Here is a 15,792-nt window from a genome sequence, read left to right on the forward strand (position 1 = left end):
CCAACTACAAAAGCCTTGACGCAACACCAACAAAATCGAAATGGAAAATATCAAAAGTGCAGGATATCACATGCCTGAAGTAGCTTGGGCTTGAAGCTAATTACACCACGAGGGCAGATCTAGACAAATATATCCGAATTTCAATTGCTAGACTTTAGAGTGTGGTCGAATGAGAGAGTATAGCATCTCAGGGAATGTCTAGAAGTTCAAATCACACTGCGTAGATTTGTTCACCTCAAGATTCATATAAAACTCAAACAGTGCCATAAAAATGAGCACCTGAAGTCTACATCAAGGACGGGGGTGGCCATTTTATCAGAATCTTGGGAAGAAATCCGTCGAGGAAGCGTCGATGGATAAAAGCAAACACATCTGATTTAAAAAAAAAAACATGTTTTGATCATTAGTTTCCATAATATTGAAAGTATGCCTGTTTCAATAATTCTCATTAAAAAACCAAAACCGACCCTGAAAGATATATTCCAATGAGGTTGGTTTGCAATTTAGGTGGTAAACTATTGGAGATTTGGCTGTAGAAATATGAATCACATTATGTTTCATGCAGTAGCCTATGTCGTAATACATTGACGCGATTGTGTGCTTATAGATTTCACATGGTCACGGTCGAATGATCGTGGGTGGTTCTCAGAGAATTTACTATACGCCAGTTCAATTGAGTCAATTCACGCTCGTAACACAAACTAAATCCCGTATACTCTAACGTGCGGTCAGCCCTATGGGCCCTGGTTGTTAATTATTAAGATTTTTGATGACGCGGTCTTTCGTCTTAGACTGTTGTTTGGTCATTGTTCGGAAGGTTGACCAAATTTCATCTGGGTTTGCATGCAGACTTTTCGAATTTGTCTATACCCAAGCTTTCTTAGCGTTTTGAATGCTTAATTGGTGGTTTCTTCAGCCGACTTTAAGGCAAGGAGATTGTCGATGGAGTTTCTTTGTATCAATAGAGACAGATTTTAATTCATAAAAATTCTTATTCAATTGAGTGGAGACATATTAGGCATTTTAGATTACTTGCAGCATGGATCCTCTGGAAATTCTGCCAACAACTTCATTGCGCTTACCACTCATAATTTGAAAAACCCAAATTTCTTTCTTTAATTTTGATACTGGATTAAACGGTGTCATCATGTAAATCTAGGAACTAGTCCATATTAAGAATTTCGTTTCTTGCTTTCAGTCTTAAAATGATAGTATCTTTTTTTTCCAAAATATTTTAATGGCGTTCATATAAATGTTTGTTTATGGATAAGATTGGTAAGGGAAAAAATTTATTTGAGCCTTTCTTTTCGAAGACAGGATAGGTACTCAAGCAAGCAAGGAAAGCTAGCAAACAAGAAACATCATCATCATCAATATCACGGACTTATGGAGGCCTGTTGAGGCCTATTGGTGTCCGGCTCGTTTGGTAATTAACATCAATTTAGGTGACGGTCGGTTTAAAATATTTCTCATGCAGCCATAGTTTGATATGCACCTAGCCCATCTAAAAGATGGGCGTTAAATGTTCTTTAGATCAGTTAGAATGGTTGCCAAGTATTGTAACATTACATGACTAGTTAAAAATATTGATATTGAATGGGACAGGCAACCAGTCTATAAGTGAAGGTAGAGACCGGTAACCAGTCTAGCTTCTGGTGCGGACTGGTGCGCGCGCTGAAATCACCGGATTTGGACTAGGACTGGTGACCGCGCAGGAAACACCGGATTTGGACTGTTAAAACCCGGAAGTAATTTTCGATTCGATTTTGAGATTTTTACTCGTCAAATGTCCCCTGATTTACGGACAGTTATGTGGCGCGTTTGATAAAGAAATGTCGAGTGCAGGGATGGATAAATGTGTCTTACACGTTTGTGTCGTGGGATTTCATCATAAAAAGGGATGCCAGGTAAATTAAAAACTTCCAAGAATCCGTCCGACCAAAATTCCAAAAACAAGAAAAAAAGACTGTTCCCCCAAAACACTGTAGTCACATTTAGCTGGCGGTCATCACTACCCCGGCAAACTCCTTTTTTTATCATGATGTTTTAAACATACCTTGTATAAAATTGACCTCTTTCTATTAAAATTCTCTCTTCTTTCTTTACAAACAGTTAGAGTTTGCTTACCCGCCTCTAATAGAGGGTAACTCCGTCGACAGTCATGAATTACCCGACGTTTGGAAGCATTTACCATCGTTAGCCCTGCCAGACGGCGCCCATAATTACGAGAAAGACACGATTTATTTCCACCTGAAATCGAGAGACGATTCTTCTAACACGGTGTTCGGAGTTTCCTGTTATCGTCAAATATCGGCTCAGGTAAAATGAAAAAAACTCGATTCAGGGTTTCATTAAATAGTTAATGCTAAAACGGTTAAGTTTGAACAACAAATGATATTGATATAATATATACATTGAATATATATAATATACAATGAATAATATGAAGTAACCAATTTGATAGCTATTAAACCCTAAACCAGAAGCAATTAAACCATGACGCAGAAATGGCTTGAAAACTAGAATAAAGTCACAGTTAGATATTCTGTTGTTCTTGTATTAAAGTCTTGTACCGTAGCTTTATTTGATATTTCATGAGTCAGTTTCAGTCAGAAGTGGTCGAATCAATGGAAGTTTACAGATACAGAATACAGTCATGTAGTAAATGTGACAACTTAAGACGAGTCCAAAGATATCTGACCACTTTTCAGGCTAACTCAACTTCGTCCTGTAGGTTGTTTAATTTTTCAGGATCTGATAAATAAAACTGCTGATATCACTAGAAGTACAGTACAGAAGAGTGTTTGTGTATTGAGTACTCTCGTAAGTCTGATATCTATCTGGTTGTTTTAGGGGTTACTAGTGTTCGCAATATACACCAGGGCTGGGTTTCATAGATGTGGAAGAAAAATAGTCCCTGGGAACATTTTGAAATTTGTCAGTTATTACCATGGTTTCTCATTGTAACCATGGTGGTTGTCACCCAGATTGAGGATTTACCCCTAGGGATAACTTTGATACGCAGGCTATGAAACCAGGCCCTGGTGTCTCTACAGGGACCATTTTCATATATGCTTGACCTGTTGAATCTATCAGAAAAATCCAGTTAAATCTGCCTTTCGTTTCTGGGTGAAAAATCTTTTCTGATCTCGTTAATTTTCTTCCAGCCTCTGTACGGTCTGATACAGGCCAAACTAGAGCTGATCACTCATGCGTATTTCGAGGAACGTGATTTCAGCCAGGTGGCGCTGTTGGAAGCTATGTACACGAATTTGAACGCTCAAATCACCGCGAATCATATCAAAAGTCAAGCGTTTTTAGGTAACGGTTTCAAACCATACGAAACGTCAGTATTCCATTAGGAGGCTACGACTATATTGTATTTTCTTTTTTTTTTCTTTCAATTAAATATTTTTCAGGAATGTCAGCGCGCGATGTAGTCATTAAATACAGACACAAAGTACTGATTCTATTTAAACTGTTGCTCCTAGAAAGAAAGGTAAAAAATAACTAAACTCTTGAGATGTCTTCGATCACCGGATGTGAGTTTGACAGATTCGAGTTGGATTTCTTGCACCTAATTTGCTTCGAAGTCGGTTCGAACGCGGGAACATCAGCGGAACCTGATCCAAAATGAAACACAGTTTCATAGTAGAGTAGAGTTTAAGTTTATGAAAGTGGAATAATTCTATATGGATTCAAATTCAGCCAATAACTGTGGAACTGGGTCGCAGGACTTAGGAACTGGGTCGCATGGGAGTGATTGTAATAAAACTGTTCAGTAAGTGAAACCGAGTAAAGATTTATCTAATTCCTTGTTTTTAGGTGTTGTTTTTCATGTCTCCAGTTTCTACACTGAACAACGCGATGTTAGCAATATTATCACTGTTTCCTGGTGAGTACCGTAAACACGTATCAGTGACTCGAGTGAAAACTAAAACCCCTCAATGCTGACTGATTAATGCCTGAAAGTGCTGGATTTAATTTGAAAATTAAAGAAAAAGATTCCCAGTGTATTGAATAGCGAGTATACCGCTTAAGTGCGTCTACACCAAGTGCTGCGATCTTTCAATAGAGATAGAAGATAATGATTAGTTATACTTCATCAATACACTGTGGTGCGGTGTACTCGTTCGTCACCTAATTAATTAATACACGGCACTGCGGTGTAAACACACTGAAAGGGTTGATACAAAATGATTTCGATTGTTATGTTTCAGGTATGATTGAGAATGGATTAACGGAAGCAGCCGGAACAATCACGAGAAAAGTTTCCGCTACCCTCCGAGTCGATAGTTTCGGTGCCGATTTCATCGACGTATCCTATCTCCACGAAGACGACGACCTTGACCCGCATGATGATAAACCGGATATCATCAAATCGCATCAGCCGAAATTAATGCTAGAAATGCCGTCGTCCAGGACAACTGCGAATAACTCGGGTTCGTAGAAATAAATCAAAATTCATCTCGGGAGTTTTTCTCCCAATTTTGATTTTCATCTCAATTTATTTATAGATAATTCGGGTAATTCCCCTCGAGTAACGCCCTCTAGTGGCGGAGGAACTCCTCGTTCGTCTGATCACGTGTTCTTCAGTTCGTCTCACGATTGTCCCGGTAAAGCGGTGCAGGTGGCGTCACCGGGCGGGTCGGCGGCGGAAGCGATCACTACTCAGCCGGGGATCGCCCCTGTTCCGTCGTTACCGTGCGTTCACACGGCCGCGTTACATCCCGAGAAAATCGGTTACCAAGGCAATGAACAATGCTCGCATTGTCGGCGAGCGTCTTCTAGTCAGAACGACGACGAACGAGCGTCGGTTAAATTTGAAATCGTTGCCGACGATTCTTTTAAAAAGTCGGAAGGGAATTCGACGTTTTACGCTCGGAATTCGACGGACGCCGCGAGAGCAGACGTCGAGCCGTTTGTGTTCTCCGACGTCGTCAATAGCGATGACGAGATCACGTTTAAACAAGCCATCGCACGAGATTCGTTCCTCGAGAAATCGACGCCGGCGTTAACGGTTAACATAACTTCACCCGGCGGAACGATTGGTAAACCGGAATACACGGATCTGGACTCGCCGGAGAGTCTTTACGAAATCGATCGCGAGGACAACTTCCTGTGGGAGGACGATAAACTGTTACTCGAGATCGAGGCCGAACTAGAGGACGATGGGAAGGCTAAGCAGACGTCGACGAGTCCCGAACTGATTTTAGATTTAAAAGGTGAAATCGACGCGCCACCAAGTGTTAGTTTAGATGAACCAAACGAGCAGACGGAGTCCGGGCAGACGACTACGACAGCTGGATTCATACGCGGTAAATTAAACCTCGTCGAAACTGATGAAACAGCCATCCACGTAGCGCCCCCTACAGCAACAGACGTTATCAGAAACATGACACCACCAGTCAGTCCGGTTAGATTACAGCAGGACGGACACGGATTTCCATTAGCTATTTTTACGAAAGTAAGTCATTGATAGAACAAGTTTCTTTCACCTTGGGGGGGGGGGGGTATACTAGAGAAGAACCTTTAATCAAAAAACATCGGATTGGTCTAAAGATTTATGGAAAAATGATTTTGTTCTGATTTTCTTGTTTCTGATTTCAGGGATCCGTCTGCCACCCATATTTACCGTTACAATACTTCAACATTCTCGAAGACGTCAACATTCGCAGTTTCGTAATCGGGGCAACGAATATTCTATTCAAACAACGGCGCCATCTAACAGACGTTGTGATCGGGGTAAGAGTTTAATCCCCCCATGAATTAACGAGATTTAAAATACAGCTCAACAATTGTCGACAGTTACTAGCTCTGAGTTAGAGTTAGTTCAATAAGTTAAATCTTAATTCGCAACTGTGGAACTGAATCATGGCATATAAACATTTACATTTCTCTGCATTCACCTGCTTTTTAGGAGGGAGCTACGAATTTCGAATTTCACGACCCTGAACTGAGGAAAGCTCTGACATTGACGACAGCTGATTTGAGATTTGCCGACTATCTCGTTAAGAACGTACTCGGTGAAAATCTAGAAGATCTCTATCTCGACGGAACCGGTACGAAATGTTTTTATTCGTAAAATCATTGAATGCAAAGTTCAGCAAACAGTAGTTCAGAAAACACTGAGTGATTGAAAATACTGTTCAAAGGCACAATTTTATATCCTGGGTCCTCTGCCCGGTTTTATATCCTGGGCCCGGTTTTATAGACGTGTATTATCTCTAACCCAGGGGCTAATTCAATGTGTTAAAGATAAAACCGGTACCAGTAGATATAGCCACACCCAGGATATCAAAGCTACCCTTTGGAATAAATCCTTAAAACGATTGCGTTAGTTTTAGAGACTGGTATCAGCTTAAACCCGATGGTTGACTGAATGAATAATTACTTGAGTTAGAATCTGTGGGTTTAAAGTTGATACCGGTCTCTTTAAACCTGGGCCTAGGATCGAAATCATTAGTTTATCCAAGTGAATGCTTGGGTATAAGTTTTCAAACAGTCTAGCATAACGAACACAAACTATTACTCTAAAATACATAATTAAGATGAAAGCGTATTCTATTTAGATGATTTATCAAGTCTCGTCGGTAAGAGAAAACTCCATAACTGCATGAATCAACATTTTGAATCTTGTTTTCTCTGTATTTTAAATTCGCATGTGATGTCTGGTATTTGCGCATTGTTTGCCCGCCGAAAGTTCGGATCAAAATATCTTTTATCAATCGGAATTTTGTTGTCAGGTGGCGGTAGACGGGCGATGAATTTTGGGGTTTTGCCCGGATTTTTGCTTGTTGCTTTTATTATCGTAGTTCCAATCTTTGCCGGTTCAATGAGTGCAAAAATGAATTATCATCCAAAACTGAATGTCGATAAATGTCAAAAACTTTCAAACTAATCATTTCAGCAAGTCCTGGCATGTTCTTACTTCAGCAATTCAAGTCCACCCTATGGTTTTAAGTGTCTTATCTATTATTGAAACATGTTAGATCATCCGCCTGCCCATCTGAATGACATTTTAAGGAAATTAATTTGTTATAAGCTGTAGTAACGTCATCTCTTCATCATTTTAATGTGAACCAGCGTTAAAATATTGTGCTCACATTATTGAAATATCTTTACGCCCATAATCTGTTTCCATGTTGATAAAGACACTTGTCTCTCCTCTTGTTAAAAAAAAACAAAATACCCAAATAGATTTGCATTTGCTAACCTGTGACTGAGAATGGCAAAGCAGATCTGGGTTGTCTCAGGTACCTCCTTGGTTAGTCGTAACATGTCTGTGGCGATCATATATTTTCACAAACCACAAAGCTCATGCAATTATAAAAGCTTACCACCAATGATTAGGTTACTAACTACTCCTTGGCCTCAAAGTAACTAGGTACTACAACTACGCAGGATCCGATCTAAGCACATTTCTGATTGCCTGGGACAGGTATATTCTCATCAAGGCTAGTAGTTTATCATTATCACTTGTCCCCCGGGCTAGTGAAATTTAATGACACAGAGCTTTTTTTCCCACTCGATACAACGGTGAATTGTGGCCACAAATTTGAATGCCTGTGTAGGGCAAGTAGCTTTTGGAGGGGGCAAGCGAAATTTCAGATGTGCTTGCCCCTCGGACAAGTGGATTTCATTCCTTAGATCTGAACCTGCTATGACAAATTCTGATGTAGGGAATACTCCACCAGCTTGAGATGATGAGATCTACCATACGGTCTTAGGGGGAGGCGTTGACTAGAACCGATAGTAATCTTGTCTATTCTTTGTGAATAGGTTGGGAAGGTGGTGAAGAATGGATACGAGTACAATTTAAAGTGTACCTCACATCACTGATCGCGACTGTAGAATATTCAGGTAAGTCCGGTTGGACCACAGATGAAAATCTTTGGGCTCTAGAAGTTATGGCTAAACTCATTTTGGTTCTCGAGTCGATTTATAAAAGTGGTTTAGGCTTAAGAAAAAAATGATAACTTGTTTCTCCGCAGTTGCTGGGTCATTTTTCGGAAACCGTGATAAAATTCATTTCTATAACTGTCGGGTCTGTTATTGTGAGCTTGATCATGTTTTTAGATAAAGTGTAGTAGGTGGCCGGCCGGGTCAACTTTCAGGCTTAGCAGACGGGGAAACAAGGAATTTATTTTTTCTTAGCCTTGAAGTAGTGCTATTACTGATTTGTTGCTTTGAAGATCCGAATAACTGTCGTTTGTTTTTACAGGTGATGAGAAATTGTGCGACGAGTTTAATACGAATTTCGTCCGCGCTTGGAAAACTACGCATAATTATAGAGTATGGAAGAGCGGGCAGCAGAAGCACGGTGATATCAGTGAAATGGACTGCGGGTAAGCATGCACCGAGGGTCTGGTTAGTTTACTAAGTCTTTCATAATCTGAATGATGGACTCACACCATTGTGAAAATGACAGAGGCGCATTTGTTTGAAATCAGTTTGTAGGAAAATCGTCTTTATTCATACTGGTTTACAAACCGGTTCACATAAACCGGCGTCTTTGTTCAGGCGTAAAACCTAAACGGTTTGCGTAAACCAAACCGGTTTACGAGCGGTTTGCAACATCAAACTGACTTTTCCAACATGGCCGAATATGGGAATTTCCGCTGTCATCTGACTCAAACCGACTTTTCGTTCTGTCGCATTTGTTCATTCTACGGCAACCGATATAAACAGGTTTATACAATCCGATTTCAAACAAATTCGCCTCAGGTTACTGACTAGGAAGGGGCGTACATAGTTAATACTACAATGGAACCTCTATACAACGAACTTCCCGGGACCAGAAAAATATGTTCGTTATAACCGATAGTTTGTTATGTCCAACAGAAAACAATCAATTTGGGCTTATTATTCGTGACGAAATTTGTTTTATGCGACGAATGATTGTATCCGAGTTGGTTATAACTAGGTTCCACTGTATCGCTTAATAGCAAGGTGCATTTTGAGTTCAGTCAATGAATTCAAATTGTTTTTATACTTCAGACATCCGTGTCGCGGTCAAATAGGTATAGGAGATATGAAACTACGCATACAACAGTAAGTACCTGTACTGGACCCAGTTCCACAGTTGTGAGTTAAGATTTGACACTAGAGTTTACTCACAACTCACGAGTTAACTCTTACTCGCAACTGTGGAACTGTATAGAGGTCCTTATTCACCTGCTAGAAATTTCTATAAAAATTATTGTCATTTTTTTCTTTCGTTTTGAAAGTTCGATGCAGTCGACAGAAAAAGGCCGCAAAATCATGCAATCAACAGAACAAGTCGTTAATAAAACGGGGAAAGCTGTCGGTAAGCTTATAACTTAAATCCTAATGGCTTAGATCTTATGTCTCACAACTAATGACTAATGTTTTCTTATTATTCAGAAAGCGCTTTCAGTCAAGCTAAATCTACATTCAGTGGTTGGTTCAATTATTTAAAACCACAACAACAACAAGAGACGTTGGATGAAGCAGACGAATAATGTTGCTGCGGGCGATACGTCGGATAAGGCAGATGACCGTATCGACTGTCGGACTGCGGATGTTGCAGGGGCGGATCTTGGAAAATTGAAAGGCTGTCGGGGTCCAGAAAGAAGAATCCACCCCTGTTTTTTGAAATTGAATATTATTACATTCGCGATGATTTTGTCTGGTGCACTTGACACACGTTCAGCTGTGATACTCACTATATATCAATGCATATTACTGTGGGCAGGGGTTGGGTGAGGAGGGCGCTGGGTGGGGTAGGGTTGGGGTGAAGGGGGCCTGGGATAGTTAATTTGTAAATAGAATATTTACTTTGTGAATACAACCGAATGGTTTAAGGGGGCTCCTAGGTGTTATATTTCTAAAATTTCCATTTTCAAGATATTGAATTGAGTGACATTAGTATGTTGTTTATTTTAGGAGCCCCCCTAAATTTGTCATTCTGCTTTGTATGTAACGCTATTGGAACAAAGGGGCCGGGGTAAAAAGGGTTTAAAATCGTCAACTGTTTGCTTATTCTTTCAATTACCTTCCAGGACCCAGAACTGGGTCTAAAATTCTACTTAATCAATTATATACTAATTAAGAAATTTATTTATTTAAATCCGATTCTTTGTTTGTTGATAGTTATAATGATGTAGTTTCGAGATCTTGTTTTCTCCCTAATAGATTTTATACGCCTAACTATTGTATCACTTGAAAAACCATTCCTCACCGGATTTGAATTATTTAATAAATTATGCAAATGAATTTTGTTTCTATCACTGAAAAATAATTGTCTGTATTTCCCTTCAAGAGGTGATTAGATTTGGGACAGGGGTATTCAGTCAGCCCCCCCGATAAACTGCCCACACATCGGGGCAGAACGATTTTGGCAGTATAGCGAATGTATCAGGGGGTGTTTTACAATGTATTTGCATAAAAGTATACAGGATCATTCATTACTTACGTACGGATGAAATTAGAATTTTTAAACCCCCCTCCCCCTCTGTACACAAAATCGGCCATTTTATCATATACATTAAGCATTACAGTACGCAATTTCACTAACCCCCTCCCCTAATGCATACGTAATAAATGAATGACCCCTGACATGTATTAAGAAAACCTGGCAGTAGGCGGGGGTGGCAGTATATCACTGGTTGACTCCAAGGTATTTTTTTAGTCCTTTTTTGAAATATTCAATTGTGGCAGTATATCGGGGGTTGATTGTAGCACTACTAAAGTGCTACCTTTTGGAAAAACTTTCGTCAGTCTGATCACGATTTCTTGGTTGATCCTGTTTCCAGATTTCCAAAAAACAACCAACAAACATGAGAACTCAGTTTTTTAAATCAACCATAAATATCTTCTCTTATTTTTTACACAAAATAAAAATCTACACAAAATAAATGCTTCAAGAATCACACTTCAGGTGGCGCCACTTTATATTCCTCGTCGGTCTCGATACCGATTTCTTCCTGGAAAATATAAACCAACAAAACAGTTAAAGAGATTGATAGACATGATGAGGCATTGAGCTCATCAGCAGCCATTGACAGATTCCCTGAATAAATCTGAAGAATTTCTATTAAAATGTTATAATTCATTCATCTTTTTATGAATTATGTAGTGATGTAAGAAAAGTGTGGTAACTCATATCCAGATCCCCTGAATTTTCCATTTTCCCTACGAGGGTATCAGTGATGGTGTCTTTGAGTTAGTCAAACGATGAGTGTATATCTAGTCATGGGTGCATTCGATGTAACATGAACCAGACAACCACACATCACTCGACTACCCTCTAGAGGGCGCAGGGAGGACGAGTGAGAGCTCAGCTCGTCCTGGGGAAGGGGTAACACTATTGAGAACCAGGTAACAGTAAACTATCATACTAGAAATCCTTGTAATGAGTTGACTGGTCTCAAACAGCCAGGGATGAGTGTTCATCTAGTCATGACTAACTAAACATGGACTGAAATAGACGCTCATCAAAAGCCATCAGACATAGAAGGGATGGATTGAGAAATAGAGGTAAACCAGGGCTGGATGGAGAGATAGTTAAACCAGGGCTGAATGGAGAGAGATACAGTTAAACCAGGGATGAGTGTTCATCTAGTCATGAAACATTTATCAACATGGACTACGAATAACACACATCAACAGTGAAACTGCTGAGTGTCGCAGGTGTCAGCAGTGAGTGTTGTATGAGTCGGTGGGGAGTGTCGTAGGTGTCAGTGGTGAGTATACCTCTAGTCATGATTAAGTAATATTTAACATTATCTAGAAATATAAACACAACCTCCACACGACTGCTTTATTTCAGGCTCCGCTCAGGCTGGTCCTCTCTCCTCACTGGCTTGTCCTCTCTCCTCACAGGCTGGTCAGGCTGCTGCTGCTGCTTTCTCGTGTCACAATGCGATTGTCTCGATACGGTCTGGATGAGTGTAACTCTAGTCATGATATCAATATTCGACATGGACAAGAGAAACAACCATCAAAACAGAATCAGTAATATTACTCTACAGCAAACTCTGACCACCTTGCACTATTCAACCACTCTGTCCAACTAGGAGCAATTCTTCATATCCAAGTGTGGCTAATACATTTATCTACACAGACAGAGCTTATGTTGCACCCATAGCAGTAATTACTGTGTACACATCACAGTTAATCTAAGGCAGGATTAGACTGTCTAACACTTCATTAACGCGTTATTATAGCAAGTGATTTCATCCATTGTCAAATCATAAATCAAAGAAAGGAACCAAACCAACTGTGAAATGGGTGTTGTATTCATTGTACTCTAACACAAGCTGACTGACACTTTAATTATCCACTTATCAATTAGTCACTAACTACTCATAATTGATCTAATAATCACACACACACTAACTATAGTGTACTAACTATTACTTTTAATTGCGATAACAGTTTGACACTCGGATACCAATTCAGTTTCTGAGTCAAGAATACCCCCCTCCCAGGGTCCAACCACTTGCCCGGGGCAGGACTATATTAAATTCACTTGATCCCCCAAAAAGATTTTGGATTTAAAAATACACCTGCCCGGTGGACAAGCGAAAATGACCAACTTACTCAAATGAGAATAAACTTATACCGGGCAATTGGACAATGCTTAGATCGGACCCTGCGGCCCTATATCATCAGTAATACTTACGTAAAGTTGTTTTTTAGTTTTAGGGTAACCTTCTAATATCGCGTTGAGGATATCATTCGCGAGACGTTTTCGTTTCTTCCAGATTTTCACGTAATTCGCTCGTTGAGTCATGACTTCTTCGCGCTCTTCGGGAGTCACTAAATCGCCGGAGTCTTTTATCACTTTCAATTTCGTCTCCTTACTGTTTATCTATAATTATAGAATCATCAGAATTAACAAACAATGATGTTTAAGAGTGGGATCTACAGTTTCACAGTTCAGGATCCAATCATTGCGGGAATCAACCCATTTAGTCTTCTGACGGATGATTGTGAAACTAATATGACTGCTGCGTAGACGGCAAGTTCATTTTCGAGGGATTAACCTCTTCACTACCACAGATAATGTAACGTACCTCACCAGAATTCGAACCCAATTGCATCATTCAATTCTCATAAATTCGGTATTAGAGGAACTAATCCTCCATCTATGAGTAAAAATTTGAACTAAATAGAGGCAGACAAGCACATAGTACGGCTATACGCCGGCAGTGTAATGACTCACCTCGCCAGCGATTGCAGTAAACGCACATATCTGTGACGTAAATATACATCATGCATGGTGAGATTAGGTCATTATTTGCGATGTAAATATACGTCACAAGTGGTAATGAAGGGTTTAGCGAAATTTCATCCACGGGCAAGTGGCGTTTTGATCGAACCCTTTAGAGCGGTATTCCGTTTACCTGTTGTTCTAACTGTTTACACTGAGCGATCGCCTCCTCGGTGCCGATAGCGCTCGACAACGATTTCAACTCGCTGTCCATCTTTTTACACGCGTCGTGATAATCTCGTAAATTAGACGACATCTCGACGATCTCCTGGTCCATCTTCTTAATCTCGGCATCGTCGACATCGGCGAACTGACTCTACAAACACAGCACACGTCAGATTTACAGTTTTAAGTCTTAAAACTAACTATCATGGTTCCCACAGTCTAGATGAATTCAATATTCCCAAGTATTTCATGGGTGATTTTTCAATTTTCCCAAATGGAAATGAACACATATCGTCATGCAACAGTCAACATTTTTGCGGTGACTGGTTGATTAAGGTGATTTTCAAGGGAAATTGCTGAAGAAAATTGCCCTTGGCAAATGCAATATGTGAAATGTAATGAATTTCCCAAATATTTCCCTGATTTGAGGAAATTTTTTTCAAATTCCCAAATATTTCCAAACTATTATTTCCAGATTTCCAAGTTTTTCCCAATTTCCCTGTTCTGTGGGAACCATGTATAATCCTGTTTAAGTTTCTCGATATTTATTCCCGACGATGTGAGGCGTGTCTCGTACCTGATCAACGACGTAGACTTTTTGTTTCCCGTAAAGTTTCTCCCGGACTTTTCCCTCCTGCGTCAACTGTTCGCATGATTTCACCACTTGCTTAAACAGAAAATGTCAACTTACTTACAACAAGGTTCCTACAATTCCTGGTATCCAGAATTCAAAGACTTTTCAAGGAGTAATTTTCAAAATTCAAGGAGGTTTACGCGGTCATATATAAGGAAAAAAAGTCGAAAATACAAAAACAAAATCCATGTTTTTCTCAAATTTTGATCAGTTGTTGTGTGTGCCGTTTTGGTTTTACATGTTTAAAATCTCTAAGTGAAACAACTTTCACTCACAAGTCACACAATGAAGAACAATAGAATACACTGTCTTCTGAAAAGCACCTTTTGAAAGTTTTTAATAGGACTTTCCCAGAATTTAAGGAGTTTCAAGGAGTTTATGGATATTTCTCAAAATTAAAGGATTTTCAAGGACCTTGAAAAATATATTCAAAAATCAAGGAGTTTTCAAGGATTCAAGGAGTTGTAGGGACCCTGTACAATTAATCTTTCGAGTCTGGTGCTGCCAGTTCTAGAGTAGAGTAGATCTAAAAAAGTTAGATTTGAATCTGTAGGTTAAGTTTGAAAGTTCAATTCAAGTCAGATCAGATCATTAGAAGTACACAAGTCCAAGATCTTATTTAACTTAACTCTTTGGAGAACTTCAAAAACCCCGTTTGAACTTTGTTTTTTAAATTACGATTAACAACATATTTAGAAAAAAAACATAACCAAGAAGTTCTCACTCATTCACATAATAAGCCCGGTAATTCGAATATAGGTCAACAGAACTCATTTTCAAACTCTCCAACGACTTTGTGAACGTTTTCTAAAACAAACAATTTGCTGCTTTAAAGATTATTAACCCTTTCAACTCAAAATCATCAAAATAAACTCATTTTCCCTTTTTCTGTGTAAATCGTTGATACGTACAGTTTTGCCATATTCTTTATGAAGGTTGCTGAATATGTCGATGGCGCTGTAAGGTCGATTCTGTCTGATCAAATATTCCAGCACGGCTTTAGTAGCTGCGAAATTAAAACAAGCAAACAATCAGCAGCCGTTAAAGGGTTAATTAAACTCCCGGGCAACAGGTACCCGTCCGTGTGACGTCATTACTCATTCATAAACTTTCCCGAGATATTTACATAAACTTTACGCCGAATTTAGCGGCGCATTCCACCGTTAAAATAACCCGATAAATTGAATAGAAGTTCTTAAAAACTATATTCGCCTACCTGACGCTTCTTTGCCCTTACTCATAGTCGAATAGGCGCTAGGTTCATCTCAGAAAACAACGACATAAAACTTCTCAAACTTTCAATCCACTCCGCCATTCCCGCACTATCGATCTAACGCGGCCGTTGATTGGTCGAAATACCCGCAGCGTCTATTGGTCTATTTCCCGCGCGGTCGATGTAACACCGGTTCCCATTGGTAGACAATTCCCGTTAGGTGGCAGCACGTTTTGTTTAACTCGCTTACCGCAGACAAATTTAAGGAGAGTGAGGTGGAAGCACTGTACGGTACTCACCTGCCAGGGCAACCGTATCTGCGTGACAGGGTATGACGCCGTAAATGCCAGGTCAAGGTCGGAGTCGCTAGAAGTAATTGTAACATGAAAATTGATGCCTTACTATCTGCTGAAAAGTTTACCTACCTTTCCTAAATTTTTCCAATCACATTCAATAATTCGAAAAAAGGAATATTTTTAGAGAAGAAATATAAATGTTAAAACGAAAAGGCTCTGAATAAGTTAGCACAACTACCACAAA

The 15,792-nt window shown here is 39.6% G+C and overlaps 2 protein-coding genes across 4 annotated transcripts; one reads left to right on the top strand and one right to left on the bottom strand.

Moving 5' to 3' along the window:
- Positions 1-1,753: 1,753 nt before the first annotated feature.
- On the top strand, positions 1,754-9,716 carry LOC141911758 (late secretory pathway protein AVL9 homolog). 3 transcript variants are annotated; one of them, XM_074802794.1, is made up of 16 exons: positions 1,754-1,907; positions 2,113-2,319; positions 2,752-2,823; positions 3,168-3,321; positions 3,420-3,499; positions 3,826-3,895; positions 4,221-4,442; positions 4,518-5,467; positions 5,611-5,745; positions 5,921-6,062; positions 6,573-6,593; positions 7,783-7,863; positions 8,225-8,348; positions 9,001-9,054; positions 9,231-9,310; positions 9,388-9,716. In XM_074802794.1, the coding sequence occupies exons 1-16, from the start codon at positions 1,833-1,835 to the stop codon at positions 9,483-9,485; spliced, it is 2,565 nt and encodes an 854-aa protein (XP_074658895.1). In that variant the 5' UTR covers positions 1,754-1,832; the 3' UTR covers positions 9,486-9,716. The 3 variants fall into 3 exon arrangements, with proteins under 3 accessions (XP_074658895.1, XP_074658896.1, XP_074658897.1); XM_074802795.1 differs by lacking the exon at positions 6,573-6,593; XM_074802796.1 differs by lacking the exon at positions 2,752-2,823.
- Positions 9,717-10,814: 1,098 nt separating this feature from the next.
- LOC141911983 (homologous-pairing protein 2 homolog) lies at positions 10,815-15,370 on the bottom strand. The gene is made up of 6 exons (XM_074803121.1): positions 15,256-15,370; positions 14,951-15,045; positions 13,983-14,072; positions 13,374-13,556; positions 12,650-12,838; positions 10,815-10,949 (listed from the first exon to the last, which is right to left on the bottom strand). The coding sequence occupies exons 1-6, from the start codon at positions 15,278-15,280 to the stop codon at positions 10,893-10,895; spliced, it is 639 nt and encodes a 212-aa protein (XP_074659222.1). The 5' UTR covers positions 15,281-15,370; the 3' UTR covers positions 10,815-10,892.
- Positions 15,371-15,792: the final 422 nt, after the last annotated feature.

Source organism: Tubulanus polymorphus, chromosome 10 (assembly GCF_964204645.1).
Source record: "Tubulanus polymorphus chromosome 10, tnTubPoly1.2, whole genome shotgun sequence".
Lineage (NCBI taxonomy): Eukaryota > Metazoa > Nemertea > Palaeonemertea > Tubulaniformes > Tubulanidae > Tubulanus > Tubulanus polymorphus.